Source organism: Varroa destructor, unplaced genomic scaffold (genome assembly GCF_002443255.2).
Source record: "Varroa destructor unplaced genomic scaffold, Vdes_3.0 BEIS01000006.1, whole genome shotgun sequence".
Lineage (NCBI taxonomy): Eukaryota > Metazoa > Arthropoda > Arachnida > Mesostigmata > Varroidae > Varroa > Varroa destructor.
In genome coordinates this window covers 25515173-25533551 of record NW_019211459.1, presented here as the reverse complement: position 1 = coordinate 25533551, position 18379 = coordinate 25515173, and the positions used below count along the sequence as shown (strand labels likewise).

Genomic DNA, 18379 nt, shown 5'->3' with positions numbered 1-18379 from the left:
TTATAAAATAATAAGAAATGAATTAACATTGAAGCGTATGATAGGCATGTACCCTAGATCCGCGTTTTTATCAGACAAAAACGAGGAACAGTTCACTCTGCTATACTAACCTTGTGTACAAATATTGCCCTGCTTTCCTTGCGCGTCGGCAGCAGTTCGCTGTAATTTCACCTCGCGGGTTATCTGCGGAGAATAAATGGTAGCGTTACTGAAAACGATGTATCTTGTCTGAAACAACAGCGGAATAGCTAAACCAGTATTTGTCTTGATCTCGGATCATCAATCGTATACAATCGAAAGCTCACCAAGTTAATGTAAAATGACTAACTTAATACTACTACCTATATTTACGAACCGAGATCAAGCAGGCACATCACGAAGAAGGTATTCAGTGCGTTGTTATGAATGGCGATGAATCCAGAAGGCTTCAAAATAATAGGTTGAAGTGTATTTGGCGACAAATGGACTATTTTGAAATGCTGTAACGAGCGGCACGGTAACAGGTCGCGCTATGCTCTATAGGCAGTGACAAAGTGGCCTACAGATCTTCAACTATTGGCTTCATAAAGAGCTTGGCTTCTTTTTCTTTCCCAGCTTGCACGTATACTTATGCATGAAGATTTATGTTTAATCTTCGGACAGGCATATGTGGGCTAAATCTGGTTTTGAGATCGCAGTTATTACACAGATCTCACTCCTACCCCTATTGGATAGCCTAATATTTTGTTATCTAAATACCCTGGTCCAAAATATAAATACGTCTATGCAATCTGAAAAGGGCAAACGAGGTAATCGATGTTGCCACGCAGCGTAAGACATTCACCAAACATACCTTACAAGCCATATAAATCTTTTATTTGTCAGCTACTCGGCAGTACACTTCACCGGTTTATCAAGCCACTATTCCTTCGATTTGGTGAATACACGTCAATCCGATTAAACTCTTTCGGTGGCGGTGTACATTTTCCGAGCAAGCTTGCAAACGACCCCCCCTCACGTACGAGCCGCTGTCACCCCACTACTTTTCGACTCGAAGCTCTGATGCCGGTCGCAACCAATTATGACTCGGCGCTTCTTCGAGAAGCAAGCGGAGATGCCGTTGCACTGCTTCGGCTCGTCGTTGATGGACTACTATCTTCCACTGGACTTTTCAATACCTAACGTTTGGCATGACTAATGGTTCTAATCGAATTGTAAGCTGGCAGATGCACACCGACAGGGGCGGCGTGGGAGAGCGACGAGCGTCTTGTTGGGCACGAAGGCTCATCGATCGTGAATCAGTCAGTAGTAGGGGGATTTAGCCGACAGGAAAAAAAAGCGCTTTTATTTTCCGGACTCGACCATCAGCCAGCTGCAGGAATGACTGGCTGTGTTTACACAATACGATCTACTTGAAAACGTCTACCTGGCGTTGCCTGCACGAGGACCGAAGGCTGCATGCAGAATATCCGCGAATTGACGTAGCTCAGATAATTGGCGTTGTCTTTTTTCTGCTTTAAAATAGAATGATGTGGATAAAACGATGTAATATAAAACGTGTTGAGAGCTATTTCGTTGCGTGGTCGTGAATTTTCGAGATCTAACTTTTTTTAAATTTTACTTACTTTCATAAGTTCCCTAAATAAGGTATGGTGCAAGCGGCTGAAAAGCCCAACATCGGCGGCCGAGTCTGGTTAGGAGTTGCACGAAATAGCAATGATAGAGATTAAGATCTTACAATGTATTAATACAATGCAAATACGTTTTTCATACTATACAAGTGTACACCGGCTTGGGTAGCTACCCTTTTGTTTCTTAGAAACTGAACGGTTTCCTTAATGAGTGCCATTTGCACAAGTAATCCGAGCCTTGAAAAAGATCTCGAGGCTACTTGGACAAACTCTACGATTAAGGTTTAAGCATGACACCTCATTTCGATTACAAGGCCAATTTTTCCACTATACACTATATACTATACTATATATAAGTTCTTATGAATGTCTACTCACCTGTGGAGGTATGGCACTCAGATAACACCTAGAAGGCGCCCGAGTCTTTGGTAGCAGGGCAGCGGGCCCTTGAATGACAAGGCATACTTCAGTCAGCACCATTGGAGTCTTGGCCTTTGCTGTTTGCTTTTCATTTTCCCCAGTTTCTTCCGATTTTACAGGCCACAAAAGCATCACCAGCTGAAACGGGGCGCGAGACAGAACGCCTCGACTACCAATCTGAAAATCAATGCGTATAGATTCCATGGAATATTTAAACAACGACCGAAAATCATAGTAATGTTTACCTGTTGTTGTTTAAATACCTAATGGCTTACGCAGACGAAAGTGGCAGAAGAATAATAAAGACAAAGGTGCGGAAGAGTGGACGAGAGCTCGAATATACAGACATATGAGCATCGTTCGAAAACAGCACATTTCAGTTTTTTAGTTTTTGAAGCACAGGTAAATTCTACCCGTGCCTGTGTAGAGGCGTCACATGTTTTTTTTAAACATGTGACGCCTATGAAGAATCTAGGGCAGGTTCGTGATATCCTCATAACTGATCTACGTGATAGGGTTACTTGTAGGTTTATAGACCATGTAATCTCTCATAAAAATCTTCATCTAGAAAAATACTTTTTGATATACCCATAACATTTCTGCAAAAACTTTCCCCCAAAATAGATATTTAGTTCAAGTCTAGTATTTCGTACAAGTTTACGAATTACAAAAGAAAAATGCGTCGCTCTCTTACTAAATTTTCAAAATTCGACTGAAGACATGAATACATTGGTTCTATTTACCCTGCATTTCCCTATTTCTTCAAAAAAAAACGGCGATTTATTTTATTACAAAACAATTTTGAGATAAATGCTTCCGCTCGTGTACAAGTTTTTTTTGTATACTATATTCATCACGGAAGACGTGACGAAATATGCTATAACAACATTTAAATCCAATTTTTAAGACAACCTATAATACATCAATCTAATTCAGAAACATAACAGTAGCGAGTAACTCCTAGTGGTACTAGTAAGCTTTACAAACCATATCGCCGGTGGCAATGGCATGCCAAGACATAGCTTCTGTCAGGACACTACGGTGGAAATTTCCCTTGATCGAAACAGCTACTGTGACGTTCTGTGGACGGTCGGCGGAATGTCCGTTATCAGAAGTATAGCCCCCAGCACCTTTACCCTTTGTACTACGGCTCCTTAGGGGCAGTTCAATATCAGGAAGTAGGGCAGCCAGGCTTTTCCCCTGGTCGACTACCTGCATGCGACAGTAAAAGAATGTGTCGTCCGTTATAGAAGCGTCAATTGAAGTGTATGACAAATTAACTTTGCATCGTGATTGGATCCTCAATGACAAAAACTTTTTTCTTTAGGTTAAATATTTCCTCTAAAATAGGCGCGCCATCTTTGCTAAGCAATCTATGCTAGTACTTGACAATTTAGCATTAGAAAACGACCACAATTGAAGTGTTTTATTATGAATATCGCTATTATTCTAGAACTCGATCGTGAATAAACGAAACTTCGAAAATTTTCAAAATGTTCATTCGATGTTTTTTCAAATTTTACTGTCGTCGTCGTCGTCGTCTTCATACCCACGTACTGGTTGCTTGAGTGCCAAAAATAAACATGCTGTGGGAAAAATGTCGTGGCCAGATGAAACGATATTAGGAGCAAAGGAAAGCACTGACCAACTGAAATGGGCTGTGTTCCAGGTAATTACCTGAACCTTAGGTTGATCAGCTGACGCTGACGTATTCCGGCTGTTTGTATCTCGGTTCTTGTTAGGCAGTACGCAGTAGTGGAGTTGTGCCAGACGCGACATGAACTCGTTCCAATCCAGCTCAACATCGGGATTAGCGAGTGTACGATCTTCTAATCCCGACGACATGGATAACATTGAGAAAGCAAATGCTAACAGACAAAATGTAAATAATAGAAGCGGTGGCTGTAGTGATAGTAGAATTCGGACAAGGGATATTCCTGGACTTATAAGGAGCATCGCGCAGCGGCATGCGACGTCGCGTCTCCGCATTGAGTCTCGCTGAAAGCCCCGCCACGAGCTGAAAAAGCGGCACATCCGACGAGAGAATAGATAAAAGCACAATAACATTTGTTTGATTGACTATGCATCCAACAGAGCTGATAGGCGTATATATATATATATATAGGAAATAGCTAGGAGCTCGTCATTTAAAGTCATCTAAATGTGCTACGTGGGTAGATTGGATCGATTAGCAAATCACAATAGAAACCTATTTTTGTTACCAGTGAAACATATTTGCACAAACAGCAGAAATTAGGTCCAGCTAAATTGTAAATTTTTTTATTAAAAAAGGTCACTTCAAAACACAAATGCTGCCCTGAAAAGCTCGATACGAATATAAACTCAGGAACGCCCAGTTTGCCTGTCACAAATGATCACTCCATATGGCGACAGTAGATCGTTCAGAAGTGGCGTATAGCAAATGGAATAAATCAGACCACATATGCTGTTAGAGCATTCAAAAGAAATTGCCAATTTTTTTTTTTAAGTAAATAGAACATCGTCGTTGCGATGTGCAGAAGTATGCGTGATACGATTTTGATCACGCTTTAGCAGAACATTGTCCGCTACATAGAGACGTTACCGTCATAACGTTCCGAACGCATATCACAGAAAAAAACAAATCAGGTTTGTCAATAAATAACTTCTTACTGAATGCCTATTATTCATTGTATTTAAGCAATTGAATATACGAATGTACACAACGCGTTTATTACATTCGTGATACGATACATGTACATGATAAATATAATAAATTTGCGTTCGTCATCGCTTGGTCAGCTAATGGTGATAGCTCTTAGAGCCGCCATACAGATGAAAGCCGTTCCTTCAGCGGTTACCATACACACGCCAAAAGTAAATCGCTTTAAGACTGATAGATGCTGTTTTAGGTTTATCTCTTGTTACGCTCGAATTTATTGATCTGCATCTTCGTTACGTTCACAGACAGATACACAAAAACCATAGATTGGAGGAGACGCCTACTACACTGATGCAATATATGGGCAGCTTTCTGGAAGCCTTTTACAGCTGTCACCAGTTACCTAACACGTCTCAAAGAAGCAGCAAAACATTTCAACAGTATTTCAACAAGTTTTGATAAGCCGTCGTTCTCATCATTCATAGGCTCTTCAGATACCACGCCAATTGAAACTATTATCGATAATCTAATTAATGATTAAACAATACGTCTCAGAAAAGAAAGAGATACGGTCTCCGATGCTAAAGCCAATACAAGAAGCAATGGAGATGAAAAAACGTATAGGAATGCACTGATCGCCCCAAGGCCACTAATAAAGAGTAATCTATCATCGGTTTTATTAGGCGGCATGGCGAGTCGTACTCCCGTATTAGCATACATTAGTCTGTCTACGAAGGACAGTATTGTCGTTACGAGTACCTTTTCAGCCACTATCCTTAGGCCAAGTCCAAAGCAGTTCGACAGCGTAGAGGAAACGTAGACTCCTTCAATAGCTCCTTGATGGCTCTAACAAAGCAATACAACCCGACCCAAAAAAGCATTGTTTTGTAATACAATATGAATATCATTCAACTATTAGTGAGCCTACTCCTGGTCCACCGTTGAAAGCTACTATGGCAGTTACTCGTCCTTGGTAGTACATTATTTTTGGAAGAAAGAATATCCTTGGTAGTACATTATTTTTGGAAGAAAGAATAATGTTCTTTACGTAAGCCTCGACCCCCTAGAGCGTATTGGATTAGCTGTTCAGGCCAGACTGTGTGGGCATAAATGTCGATGGAAACGGTTTCGACAAACAGTTTCGACTAGTACACCCAAAAATTTCGATATACTCGAAATAAACTTACCTGTCTTGACATAAGCCAATGGGCTGTCAATCAGTACTCCTTATGTAGAACTTCTATAGCCACTGTTTGGCCAGGCGAAATGATAACAATTAAGCTGAGCACTCCGAGAAGAACTTCGCCATCTAGATGACCTAATGTGATTATTGCAGTCCCGATTACTCCCTCGTTTTTCCTTTTTGGAACTATTCGTTATCCGGTTCCACAGTCGGACCACTGCAACTCTATTAGCTTATAGCGGGAACACTGCATTCAATTTCACAACTGCGTCTCCTTTGATGTTGGCAGAAAATACGTGCCTGGTTTCCCACTAATATACCAATCGATTTTTCTCTGACAATGCTGAGGACAGTTAGCCTTCTATCAAGGGGGGCTATTAACAGACCGACAAACAATAGAGCGATTTGGTAAAAGTCTTTACGAAAAAGCTAAGCTGCAGCATCTATACTTAGGACAAGTAAACCCTGACCGGATAAGCATCTTGCGCTTGCTGCTTTGCTACTGTATGAGCTCGCGTTACGTTAACGCCAACTTAAATCCTGAATAGAACGTTGATAATTTGGGTCTTCAAATATTTTCAACGTCGACTAAATCATTTTAGCAGCGGCAATCGTGCAGCCCTACGGTTAGACCTGGCAGGGTCAACAGTACGACGAACTGTTCACAGGTTTTTTTTCACTTGCCATTTATAACCCACCACTATTTCTATTTGCAGGCACACAGCCGCCAAGCAGGGCCACATGCTAGTAGAACAACACGGTTTTAACCGGCGGACGATTTTTCGCTTACTTGTACAGTAAGAACTGGTCCGACGATAGTTCAATCAGCCACCGTAACGTCAATCAGACTGCGCGGTAAACTTGCTGTTATTGCTGGTTGAACTAGCCAGTCTCACTACCGCCGTTTGTGCTGAAAGTGGGTTAAAGCCGCCGTAGGGTTGCGACTGGATTTCCTTCTTTCCCTGGCGTGTCCCCGATGGGAGAGAGTGGGAGTTTCATTTTTCAAAGGGCCGGCGCATACAGATAGGTTTAGACGCACCGACGATGACTGGTCGAGCTGGCATAACTTCGAAAAACTTTCACCAAATAAACAACAACGTCAGCATTTTGAGTCATTGATTTTACTTATGATGTTGATATTGAAGATATGTGAAATTTGTTCCTGACAACCTTAGTACGCTATTCCTCAAATAGAAATATCGTACCCTTACCGCTTGCTAACCTAATCCAAGCAAAACATTGCCACAGACAATCACTTGTTATGTGAATCTACTTGATAGTACGTCGATTACTGAAACGTTTTGCTCCGATGTTTGGCGGATATATAAAGGCGGGAACGCCAAACAAACAAATTTCGTCCAGTTTTACGTTTGCCTTAACTTCAGTTAGCGTTTTCTAATTGTAAAGAAACCACTTACAGAATGCGTCCAGCGTCAATTGCATGGAATCCTGGAGCAAGTAGACCCGTTTTCGAGGCACCGCTTCGGGCTGGTCTCGTTACAAGGTCTCGTCGTCGTTGCTGTTGCTGCTTCCCGTGTGTGCCAGTGTAGTCACAGCTTGGACAATCACATTCAACAGCAGTGAGGGGCCAGCATCGCAGCTAGCGCGTGAGCTCCTGTAGGAAGCGCTCCGCTAACTTCACTGAATACTGCCACGAGCAACGAACGACGTACTTCTACTGTGTACTTTCCGATCATTCTCTGCGTTAGTCAGCCTGTACTGCGGCTGCAGGCAGCCTTATTATGTATTCGTTTGTGACGGAGCCTCGTGGGTTCGTTATCATTTATCGAAGACTATCGACATCAGCTGCTTCTGTCGGGCTATAAGAGCAGTGTCAACAGCCGATCGCTGACCGATACTTCCGCGACTGCTATTTAAAATTCAATCGAGACTCACAGATATACGCAAACGAGTACAGTGAGTGTACTGGTTGACCAAGTACTGCTTCGGTGGGTGACTGATTCATCGGTTCATCCTCCTATTAGCATTGCTACGAGCACCCGATAACGTACTGCTATTCTGTACCTTCCGTCCATTATTTGCATCCATGCATTTTTTTGTCAATTTTACCTTTACCACCCATATTTCTGCCAGTGTTTCGCCGCTACAACTGTGACTAATCTCGATCTCGTCTATATATTGACATGTTAATACTAATGCCGTTCGAATTGTAGTGCTACGTTGGCAACGACTTCTGCAACGAGAGTACTTTACAAATGAAATTGTCATCAACGTTCTCAATCGCACGAACCATCCGATTGCGCTCGACCTTACGATAACGTGTTGGCCGTCGGCGATGACGACGGCGCCGGACTATACAACAAAATAAATAGCCCAAGCAAATCCAAAGTAGTGATTGAAGTCCAAAGCAATGCCCACTGTGTGTCGCAGTGCATTCGAGAGCACAAAATCGAAGAAGTGAAATCAAGAGAAAGAAAACTGCCAGACAACGTCGGTCCCTGCTAATATTCCGCTGTGAGTGCGAGTCTTGTATATAAGATATCCTCGCGATGCGCTGTACTGGCAGCTGATACGATCGCTCTTGCGACTACGCTTTTCTAATTATGGATAGCTGGCTGGCAAAGGGAAGCTCGAGACGTCAACGTTTGGAAGAAAGAGGCCGGAATCTAGGAAAAAATTGGGCTTAAATTGTGGACAATAGTGAGTGTCCGAGTCCTGCCATGGTAATAATGTAACGCATGGGCAGTGAATAACAAGTAAATGTAAAGGCTGCTGGGCCTGTTCGGTCCTGTGAGTCTCAAAGCATAGCGTTTAAAAGAAAATGGGGTCTCATTAAGGTGGACCAAACTGAGGTGTTACTGAAGCCTGTTTGTGTGTTCCATCGCTGGAAAGTTGACTTCTTATTCTGTTACTATTATTGGAATTGCTATGATCGTTTTAAGTATTTGACCGTTCCCGTCGGCAGCAAGCCATTAGTTCTCTACACGCTGGCTATTCGATGTTAACCGACCAAGGTCAAAGTCCGAGAACTGACACACATCATTGACATGAGTATCTTAATCTGAAACGATTACAGGTCGGTCCGAGCCCAAGCGAAGAAAAATTTTTTTACGAAGACCACTACCACAATCTGCGTTTGTATAGTACGGGTTTACGTGGCGCGCTTGGCAGTTCCCTCATCTGGGCCAGGCGAGTCAGTGTACCCGTCTATCTGTGAGTGTGTGACAGAACTCTTTTCCTATTCAGGTCTGAACTTAGTTACCGCACCATGGTGGCCATCGGATCGATGGATCGTGTCAAACTTTTATTATGTTTCATTATTACTGTTATGATAATTATTATGTAACAATAAGTGACCAAGTGAAAACGTCGACCGCGTGTTTCCGTTGTAGTCCTCCAAGTAGTTTTATCGTGAGTCGTCATGTTTCGCTTAACCGTTCCGAAGTCGCTATTGTAGCATTGACGTTTATCTATGCAAGAATGGATTCTCACAGCTAATGCATGCCCATCTTATTAAGCGAATAAAGCTACTGTCCGCGATAGCCGCTATCGAATGAACAACAGCAATTGTGACTACATGCTGTGGGTGGCAGTGTGGTACTCTTATTCCAGTCGTTACGACCCATCGTCTACCAAGCAGAATTCAACTACGGCAAGAGACGTAACTCAGACTGTGCTAGACGGAGCTAGGCTAAAAGGACGAAACAAACAGTGCGCACAACCGAAAAGAAACGTGTAGCAGTAATCGCCGCAGCAACAGCCAAAGCAGAATGAAGCTCTGGCGAGTTTAGTACCGAAGAGTCGTTTTTCCTCATCACCACGGAATTCTTGTGGAAACTCCACAACCGTCGGCCAGAAACGGCCGATGAATTGGCGGCCACCAAATGTTGCTGTCGCCGCAAGTCTTGTGGAACACTGGACCTCGATCATCAAGATCGGAAATGCGGCAGAGTGCTCAGGCTGGGGCTGGACGAGCTCACCAGACGCTAGCAGAGCCTAAAGCGACTCAGCGTGTTTGTGGCCGGACCGTTGTCCGGGGGTCGACCAGCTGTTCGCGTCTCCTGTTTGTAGGAATAATCCCTATACTCCTACTGACCGATCAGGTTGTCCAGGCAAGTGGTAGCGATGTGACAACGCGACTCCATTTCAGCAAAAAATACTTGCCGTACAATGAGACGATAGACCTTCTGTCGAATATTGTCCGAAATCATTCTGCACTAGCAAAGTTATTCAGTATTGGTGAGTACCAGTCGAGTTGACGTGAATATAACTGATAAAGAATGGTCATTGAAAGGAACACATTTTTCAGTGTAGATCGCTAGTTAGTATACTATAATAGTAATGAAATAGTCTAAAACACCAGAAGGGTTTAGAATCTAAACTTGAACTAGGCCCCTTTTACTTGACGATGCCGAAAGCATTCCCGCTCTTCACTCTAGCCGTAGAAACGGCAGACCAATAACAGCTGAGTTGTTGGCTCAGGTGCAATTACCTAAGAAGGCCTCACGCTCAGTTCTGCTTAGTCGCATTACGTTACAAGAAGTCATAGCGCAATTAGGACCAAAGCTATTCGATAACTCGTCGACGGTTATCCTAAGCAATATTTACTTTGGAAATCTGCGTATCTTCTAAACCCATCTCTTCCCTCTACTGCCATACAATATGAAGGAAAAATCTGTTACCCTAGGAACAAACAAACCACAACGATGACAACAATGCTAAAGGTAGTATTTGATTACCATTTCTTCGGGAAGAAAATCTTGCCTTTAGCTTGTTCATGTTCTATCGATCCATTCTGTTCGAAGCAACAAAATGTCTCCCTTGAGAAGCGTTCATAACATTAAGATTAGGCAAAGCGTTTTTTTTTGCTGATGTTCAACGAGAGACGTAGAAATAAATGATCGAGGCACTGCTCGTCTACCGAATACGAGTATGTATAGTGATTATGTCGGTATGTTCGTTCGGACAAACATAAACAAAAAATACATTTTTGTTTACTTTTGTGGGATGCCTCTTCGTCCCACAAGGCGTTACGTTATGAACATGAATCATGTGCGCTAGAGGCACTGACTCCATTTGCTTAACGCTCATTGCGTGCTGCTGTGTTCGGAGTCTTGCTACGCTTATCGGTCTTATCCGGTAACATTGTTAGCCGTCCCGAATACAAGCGTATCACTCTGCGCCCACGAACTGGCGTTGTTTCTTATAGAAGCTAGATCCTGGGATTTCGAACAGGCCGGTTGCAGATATGCGACCACACAGCCATGAGCTCCACATGAATCCGCCGTCGCCACTGTTCACGCTAACATCCCTTCGTGCAATTGTGATTATGCTGGATAGATATTGAAATGTGACTCTGGCATTATCAGTGCACGGCTCAGCCATCATCTTGCAACAGATAAACCCAGATACTGCCACACCGAAACCCAATCTGCATACATACGCAGTTCAATCGTTAGTCCTTTATGCGGATCTACATAACTGCACACAATTCATAACTCTTTACATCAGCTGTATCTGCAACAAGTGCGATAGTTTCGATCGTGATGGCGGTGAGCCGGCAACCCAGTAAACGCCCAGGAGGAAGAGCCTAATACGTAGTTTATATAACGGTGATTACAGCTCCGTCGAGTTATGACTCAGATAAAAGTTCAATACAATTATGCCCACGAGCGTCCGTCGGCACGCGTGCGGGCCTCGTTGGAGATCACAGACGAACGTTGCCTATGAAACGGTGCTAGGCGGCTTTAGCCAACGAAGTTAATTGTAATATCCGACTTGTGAATTAATGGGTGAATTCGGACTTCAGCCTGCGACCTTGTACCTTGACGGAGCAGACTGTTATGGATCCGACGATCAATTGGAGTACATCGGACGGTACCGCATATGTCAACGTAAATATCGATCATGTTTAGAAATCGACTAGTGGCCCGTAGCAATGCTTCTGCCGTGAAGTGAACTGAGCACACAGCAGGCTGCACAGCTGATGAAGTCTCGTCATATAATAAACTACCACACAGGAAGTATAAAGCCAATCCTGCTAATTAGACATGGGTCATAATTCGCTCGTGACGATTGTTGTTGAAAGTAGCGAAGGTTAGAAATTTATGGAGGTTAGTTCCGAGTTGGAAAAAATGTTTGACGCGCTAACTACTGCTTAGAAGGCCTGCTACGACAGAAGCCCTTGAAAAACTGACACTGTTCATGATGATGACAAGGTTCACCGACTCGTATAACCGTTTAACATCTCAAAATGCTGCATTTTTTCAAGCAATAGAGGTCAAATAGACAGGTTCACGCCTTTAGAACACTATAAGCTCTATTCGAATACAGGTATGATGTGTCCCTTAGGCCGCATGCCAATAAATCGAATTGTGTATACATCCGACTATATTTTCGAGGCTCATATGTAGTAATTTCAGTAGAAGTTCTAGATTTTTCTAGGCGGTTTTTATCGACTCTAATAACTTACAAGGAAAATTAAACGTAGCTGCATCATTTCTAGAAAGCTTCAAGGTAGCTTGAAAAAAAAATTTTTTTTGAAGCTACCTTTTAGGCCCGTACGTGCTTTTCATAGAAAAAGCCAAATGAGAAGAGTCTGTGCTAAAAATCAAGTCGCTCCCAATGATCTATGGTCATAAATCCAGTTAGCACCGAAATGATGACAATAAAATCTAAAAATATAGGCGATTTAGGAAAGCAAGAAAATGTCCACTATTGTCGCGTTTTGTTTAGTTACTAAAATTCCGTTAAGGCCAAATAAATGTTTATAACTGTTTACATTATACAAGACGAGGTAACGAGGTCCTGTGCAAGTTCCTGTTATGTTAACGTTCTGTTAGGAATCACGCCGAACTCATGTACATGTAAATTTCCGAGCGTTTTCTGCTGAAAAATCTAATACTAACGTTTGTCTACTAAACCGCTACATCTCGTTCTCCTGAACAATAACGATATCAGAGAATCTTCCCGGATTTTTCGAACGTCATTTTTCTATCGCCTGAACCAACAGCGAACGAACTCAGTCATTCGCAGACGCTAAAAGTTAGCAGTAGACTCGCGTCTTAGATACTCGTCGTTAGTATAGTTTCAGCCTTGATCTGTATTTTCTCTCTTGAGCTGGAAATGGCATAAACGACGAATTATCTATACGTAACATTCTCATAGTAACCACTGCCTGCTATCTTCCTGGGATCTTGGAAACGGCTGAAATGTTTCCTCCTTCAGCTTGACAAGGTGTCGTAGGTGTGGCCTAGTTTACTACACAGCAGTGGTGACAGAACCTATTATGGGCTGCTTTAAATATGTTACCAATCAATCAATACAACCTACTTTTTATTAGACAATGATTCGCGCAGGAAACTACCCACTGTGAACGCGATTTTTCAAACTAGCCGGTATAACTGACTTTACAGATATATCGCTTTCTACTACAAAACATTAGAGTTGAGAATTTGTGTGGGACTTTACTTGAAATTGCATTCTATGATCGTTACGGAGACGCGCGATCCAAAAAGCGTTTTAGTTCTCTGTTATATATGTATTAATTGATAATACAGATCAGTGTTAGTACATGAGACGTCATCAATTATCGCGACCCAAAAAGTCAGCGTTGAAATGTTGGCAATGATGGCTGTTATGCATAAGGGGTAATTTATTTTCCATATATTTAATTGAGCCTAGGCCATTCTTCGGTTCAGCGTGGATTAAAGCAGAGAACTCTGGATCCCTCCGCTGCTTAGTTAGTGTTACGACGTTGAGGGCAAATTCCGCCCAGGTCACTTCGAATATTGCTTGCTGTTACGTTAGGACGCTTTGTAAGCCCCTTAATTAAATAAGCTCTTGTAGTTGAAAATTCAGTGACATATTATTACGACTGAATTATATTACGAATATCGTGTAGGCCAACCAGACATTCAGCTTTTTTAGAATAAAGTAACATCTTTATTGGTAGTCTTCCTAGCCTGATTATAGCTTCGTCTATCGAATCGACGAAGTCCGATAATTTATATCTTAAGTAGAGTTAATAAGAGTAACGACGCGGCTTTGTTAATACGCGCGGCTGTTACTTTTTTTTTTATATAGCGAAGTACATGCAGGATCGTTTGTGTTAGCATACGTAATGAGTTGGCTCCACTTGTCGAAATAAGCGATGAAAGGTGCTCTTTCAACATGTCGACTTGTTTTTGTATCGAGACATACAACCGACCTTCGTCATCTATGTAATGCACATGCAGGAAAATCTGAATTTACACCCGGCCTTATGTTCTTACCCTTCGTTTAGCGATTCGTTGCCTATATCTGTGAAATAGGTTCAGTCGGTCATAAACAATGGGTTTATATACGAATATACAGTAGCCAGCCAAGAATGATTTTGATCACTAAGCAGCTATGGAATAGTCATTATATATAGGAGCTGAGCTACCGTTAAATGATTTGATTGAAATCAGCTCCACGATTTAAATATACAGGCCTTTCTTCTAGATATACCCTTGAACTAATGTGATACTATCTTCGAAAACTGAAGCTAGTTGGTCTCATTAACGTTAATTGACCGCCCCCTGTAACTCTCTCGAGGTGTAGTCTGCGTGTACGCTAAATATAGTAAACATTCAATCGAGGGCTAACAGTATTGTTGCCAATGAAATTAGTAGTTCCTCCTAGTTTCTCACGTCAGCTACGTGTACGATATTGACTGTTACGACGCGTCCCTTTAGATGACTGACTGCTGCAAATCAAAACGGCATAAATCTGTGACCTGTATTAGAAGCACTACGTGAAAACCTACACGGGAAAGAGGCAGCCGTCTTTCAAAATCAAATAGAATCTATGTGGACGGCCGAGTTGATTGGTAAACGTACCCCATTATTCAATAACATGTTGGAAATATTGAAAAACAAGCACATGCAATGCGATATGTTATCAAGGCGGCGCTGGACTATGATCCTAAAAGAGAAAAAGACATTTTTACTAGTTTCAGGTAATGATAATAGATTATCGTAATTACGGCATGCGTAAATCATCATCAAAAATAATTACTTTCTACGTGTATATATTTCTTTATCTTATCCTGAACCCCAATATATTTTTCTAATTGTATTTTATCATCATTTCTGTCTGACTAAATATTTATTTTCCTTACGTGCCTTAATACATGTTCGGAGGTCTGTTGAAGTAATGGTTGTTTTGGATGGCATGGCGCATGTAATGAACCTGCCCTATCAATTTGAAACGAAGATTTGACCACAACACTTAAAGGGTATTGTGCTTTTCACTAAAGGTCTAGCTCTTCAGCGACGCCTTTGTCACAGTCATGTTCTCACAGCGTCGCGGAAAACACCGGAAGCGTTAAAGGCTGAAGCGTCTGGTAAAGATGACGTCTTTCGTAGCGCGCTATTGTATCAGTCCTTGGGGTATCGATTGTAGAAGATCCTTGCTGCAATAGTGCTCATGTAATTTTCGTTAATTTGATAACAATGCTTTCTTTTTTTGATTTAGCCTTTCGTTGATGGCGTATAAGAATAGGGCTTGCGCTATCAAACCTGAAGATGTGCTGAACGTGAACGATCTGCTGGCGGTTCTCAGTTACTGTGATAAAGTGCAATAAAGGCGCATTGATTGGCTAGTGCACCCGAACTATCCAAACTACCCGTAATTCTTATTTGTGTGGCATAGCGCTTAAATATCTTTCACTTCCCCCTAATAGTTCTCGTCGTACCCCAAAGTAAATTTAGTTTTCAACTTCCTCGAGTGAGCTGTTCCCCCAGCAAAAACATCTTTCAGTGATTGATCTCTTCCCCCTGCGCAGTGCTTTCATGTGACATGCAAAGTTCAAATGCCGGGCTGACCAGGGACGACCGTGGGCCTTGAGCTCCATCAACCATAAACTATCTGCGGCCTCTTCGAAAACCCATCGTTTCGAAGCACCTGAAGTGCTCAGTTTTCATAAATGCGCTAGCTATAGCAGCTCTGTTGTGCGTCGACGGGCGGGCACCTGTCTAAAGTGCGCCATCACAAGCGAAAGCACCCAAGGCTGACATGATAAGTGTTTCTGAATAAGGTGCTACACATCTAAACTAGTCAGTCAGCCAGCTAGTCGTCCCAGTTTTATGCGGTATGCCCATATCGCCTCGTGGCATATGGGCATACCGCTGTTACTGCTATTCAGAAGCCGCTATCACTGTCGACGGTACTGCTATCGTTGGCACGACGTGTTTTAAATGGCCCTTAATATTTAAGCTTAAATAAGCAGAATTGTTACTAATAAAACTGTTTATGAAACGACCTTTGTAAGCCGCTACGCCGATTCGCGGCCGGGTAGCTGACACAATCTAAAAATGCAATTGTTTTGTGCGCCGTTACGCTGCTTTGTACTTGTTGGTTACTACGCATATGGAGCTGCATTGATTAATCTATTATTTTGTCTATAAAAATGATAACAGTACTCGGTTTCTATATCTTATTAGAACCCGTTTCTCTTGTCTGCTATTTGTATCGAGGACGGTTCATTAATTCGTCTTTGTTCTCCCTCCCGCGTCGACGCACTTCTACACCCAATTTGTTGAGCATAGTGGGAGCCTAAACATGCTCTCGCTTACGGTACGTCTTACTGGGCTTCGCTAGTGAAGTCCGGACGGTCTCATGTTCTAGTTCACATATACATATATAGTAAAGTAAAACAAAAGTGGCTAGACAAACTTCCTCGTTTTATATCTATGTTGTGTCTACTTTTTGTTAGAAGCATCTATTCCGCTGATCCGTACTCATGAGCGTCGGTCCATGACGTGTTTACGTAAATTGATTCACCAACTTCATGGCAGTGGCATAACTACTACTACTTGGGGATGATTGTTTAGAGCCCGGAGAAGCTTTTAAGCCATTTTTGGTTATTATTTAAGCCAAGCGTCTCTACAGGCTACAGCTGATGCTCACCACAGCCAGCTAGCTTACCCGGATGCTCTCACTGCACATTCAATAGTGCTAAATACAATGTTATGTATGGATAGTTTTTTGTCGGCGAAAATCAGTTAAGTATCAATACATATCGAAAGAAAAACATCGAAAGTTTTCTTTATTATTGTTGTTTTTGTAGACGTCTTTTCTGCAAAGTTGTGAGTCTTTCATCGACTAAATTAATTACGAAATTAGGTCCATTCGTAAAAAGCAATATACTATCATTATATCTATCATATATAAAATTGACTGTAAAAATATCGATGTTACTTTTGTTTCAATTGCAGTTATCTCAGCGTTGACCTAATGATCCATTGCCAAGTGTACAGAAGTTAAGTTAAACACTTGGTGCTGAATAACTTCCATAGACTTCCATAGATCAATTTTGGACCGACATATAATGATGCGCTTGGCGAAGCTGGTTTGTAGTGCTTGTTTTATGAAAAGACATATTTTGTCTTATATAGTTAATTACAGTGGTTGATGTTACTGTGGTGATTGTTTTCTCGTTCTGTACAATGCCAAAGGGCAAAAAATTCCCCTGTTATGCTATGCCTCAATTAGAAGGTTACTATCATCAGTTTAGATTTAACAACTCGCGTTGACCTAAACAGAATGACCTAGTGAAGCCCAAGATGGCCATCATCAGCGATCCGCCCTTGTTGCTCTGGAACCTTTTTTTACCCTGGTCTTTCTTTGTTGCTCTTCATACGCTAAGCCCTTTGATAGCAGGTCCAACGACATCATACTCCTAACAGGAAATAGCCTTATTTTCGACTCTCGTGTCCTATAAACCAATGAAAGGTGCGTCCTGAGGACCTGCCAGTTCTAGAGCGGTCGCATCTTTTCGATTAGCTTTTCTATACATGTGATCGAACGCGCTACGCTTGTTGATGAAGGGGCCAGCGCAGCAATCTACGATATCATCGAATTTATCGAATAGTAGAACCTCTATCAGAAAACCGAAATGCGTCCCGGATAGGAAATCTGAAACATATCATTAATCATTTACTCGTAGACCCGTATCAGTAAACTGTTATGAGGATGTTTTTTCCGCTGTCGATTTTGTTGATCTAGAGCTTGCTCAGCAGGCAACACTCATCTTGGTCTTATTGGGGCGACTCCTTATACAACGCTTTGACTCTGCTTCAGAGAATAATCGATTTTTCAAATGCATATTCAACCGGTTTGCTTGAATCTGAATGGGAGGTTTTCGGTAACGACAAACTATCGATGCCAGCTTATAACATGCTGTTCAATATATTTACTCTAATAACGTAGATCATCACCTCTCGTTAGTTCAGGGTGCATTTGTTCTTCGGAAGAAAAAGAAAACGACTGATTATCGTTGCTTATAATATCCGTATACCATTTCGATGAAGTTTAAAGGACTCGGTGGCCTGTTCTGCATAGGGGCGAAAGCGCCCTACGAAACATCAGCATTACCACTAAGGGAAAGTGGACGTCCTTCTTCTCCGAGCTTCGTGTGTCGTGTAGCAATGCTTCCATTTTGCAATGTCTTATCTCTATCATAAGGTCGATATTTTCGCTCAGGTTGTTCATCAAGGACCGTCAACCGTATCTATATTAATGCTATTCCGTAACATATAT

At 42.0% G+C, this 18379-nt stretch overlaps 2 protein-coding genes across 13 annotated transcripts in view; one reads left to right on the top strand and one right to left on the bottom strand.

Moving 5' to 3' along the window:
* LOC111253536 (uncharacterized) overlaps positions 1 to 7408 on the bottom strand; it is a 48868-nt gene extending 41460 nt beyond the window's left edge. For 4 of the 6 annotated variants that reach the window (XR_015330205.1, XR_015330206.1, XR_015330204.1 and 1 more), the window contains exons 1-6: positions 5859 to 5999; positions 5431 to 5517; positions 3708 to 4047; positions 3018 to 3242; positions 1989 to 2207; positions 111 to 183 (exon numbers count right to left, since the gene is read on the bottom strand). Coding sequence is in view for 2 of the 6 variants with exons in the window: in XM_022813056.2 (XP_022668791.1) it covers positions 111 to 183; positions 1989 to 2207; positions 3018 to 3242; positions 3708 to 4019 (829 nt within the window). In the remaining 4 variants the exon portion in view is untranslated. Of the gene's footprint in view, positions 1 to 110; positions 184 to 1988; positions 2208 to 3017; positions 3243 to 3707; positions 4048 to 5430; positions 5518 to 5858; positions 6001 to 7272 lie in introns of those variants that run through there. The other 2 variants (XM_022813056.2, XM_022813055.2) reach the window with 2 other exon arrangements.
* A 2291-nt stretch (positions 7409 to 9699) lies between these two features.
* The window catches only part of LOC111253535 (carboxypeptidase D-like), a 35542-nt gene continuing 26862 nt past the window's right edge, over positions 9700 to 18379 (top strand). For 5 of the 7 annotated variants that reach the window (XR_002674709.2, XR_015330202.1, XM_022813053.2 and 2 more), the window contains exon 1: positions 9700 to 10054. Coding sequence is in view for 4 of the 7 variants with exons in the window: in XM_022813053.2 (XP_022668788.1) it covers positions 9700 to 10054 (355 nt within the window). In the remaining 3 variants the exon portion in view is untranslated. Of the gene's footprint in view, positions 10055 to 16798; positions 16842 to 18379 lie in introns of those variants that run through there. The other 2 variants (XM_086992856.1, XM_086992855.1) reach the window with 2 other exon arrangements.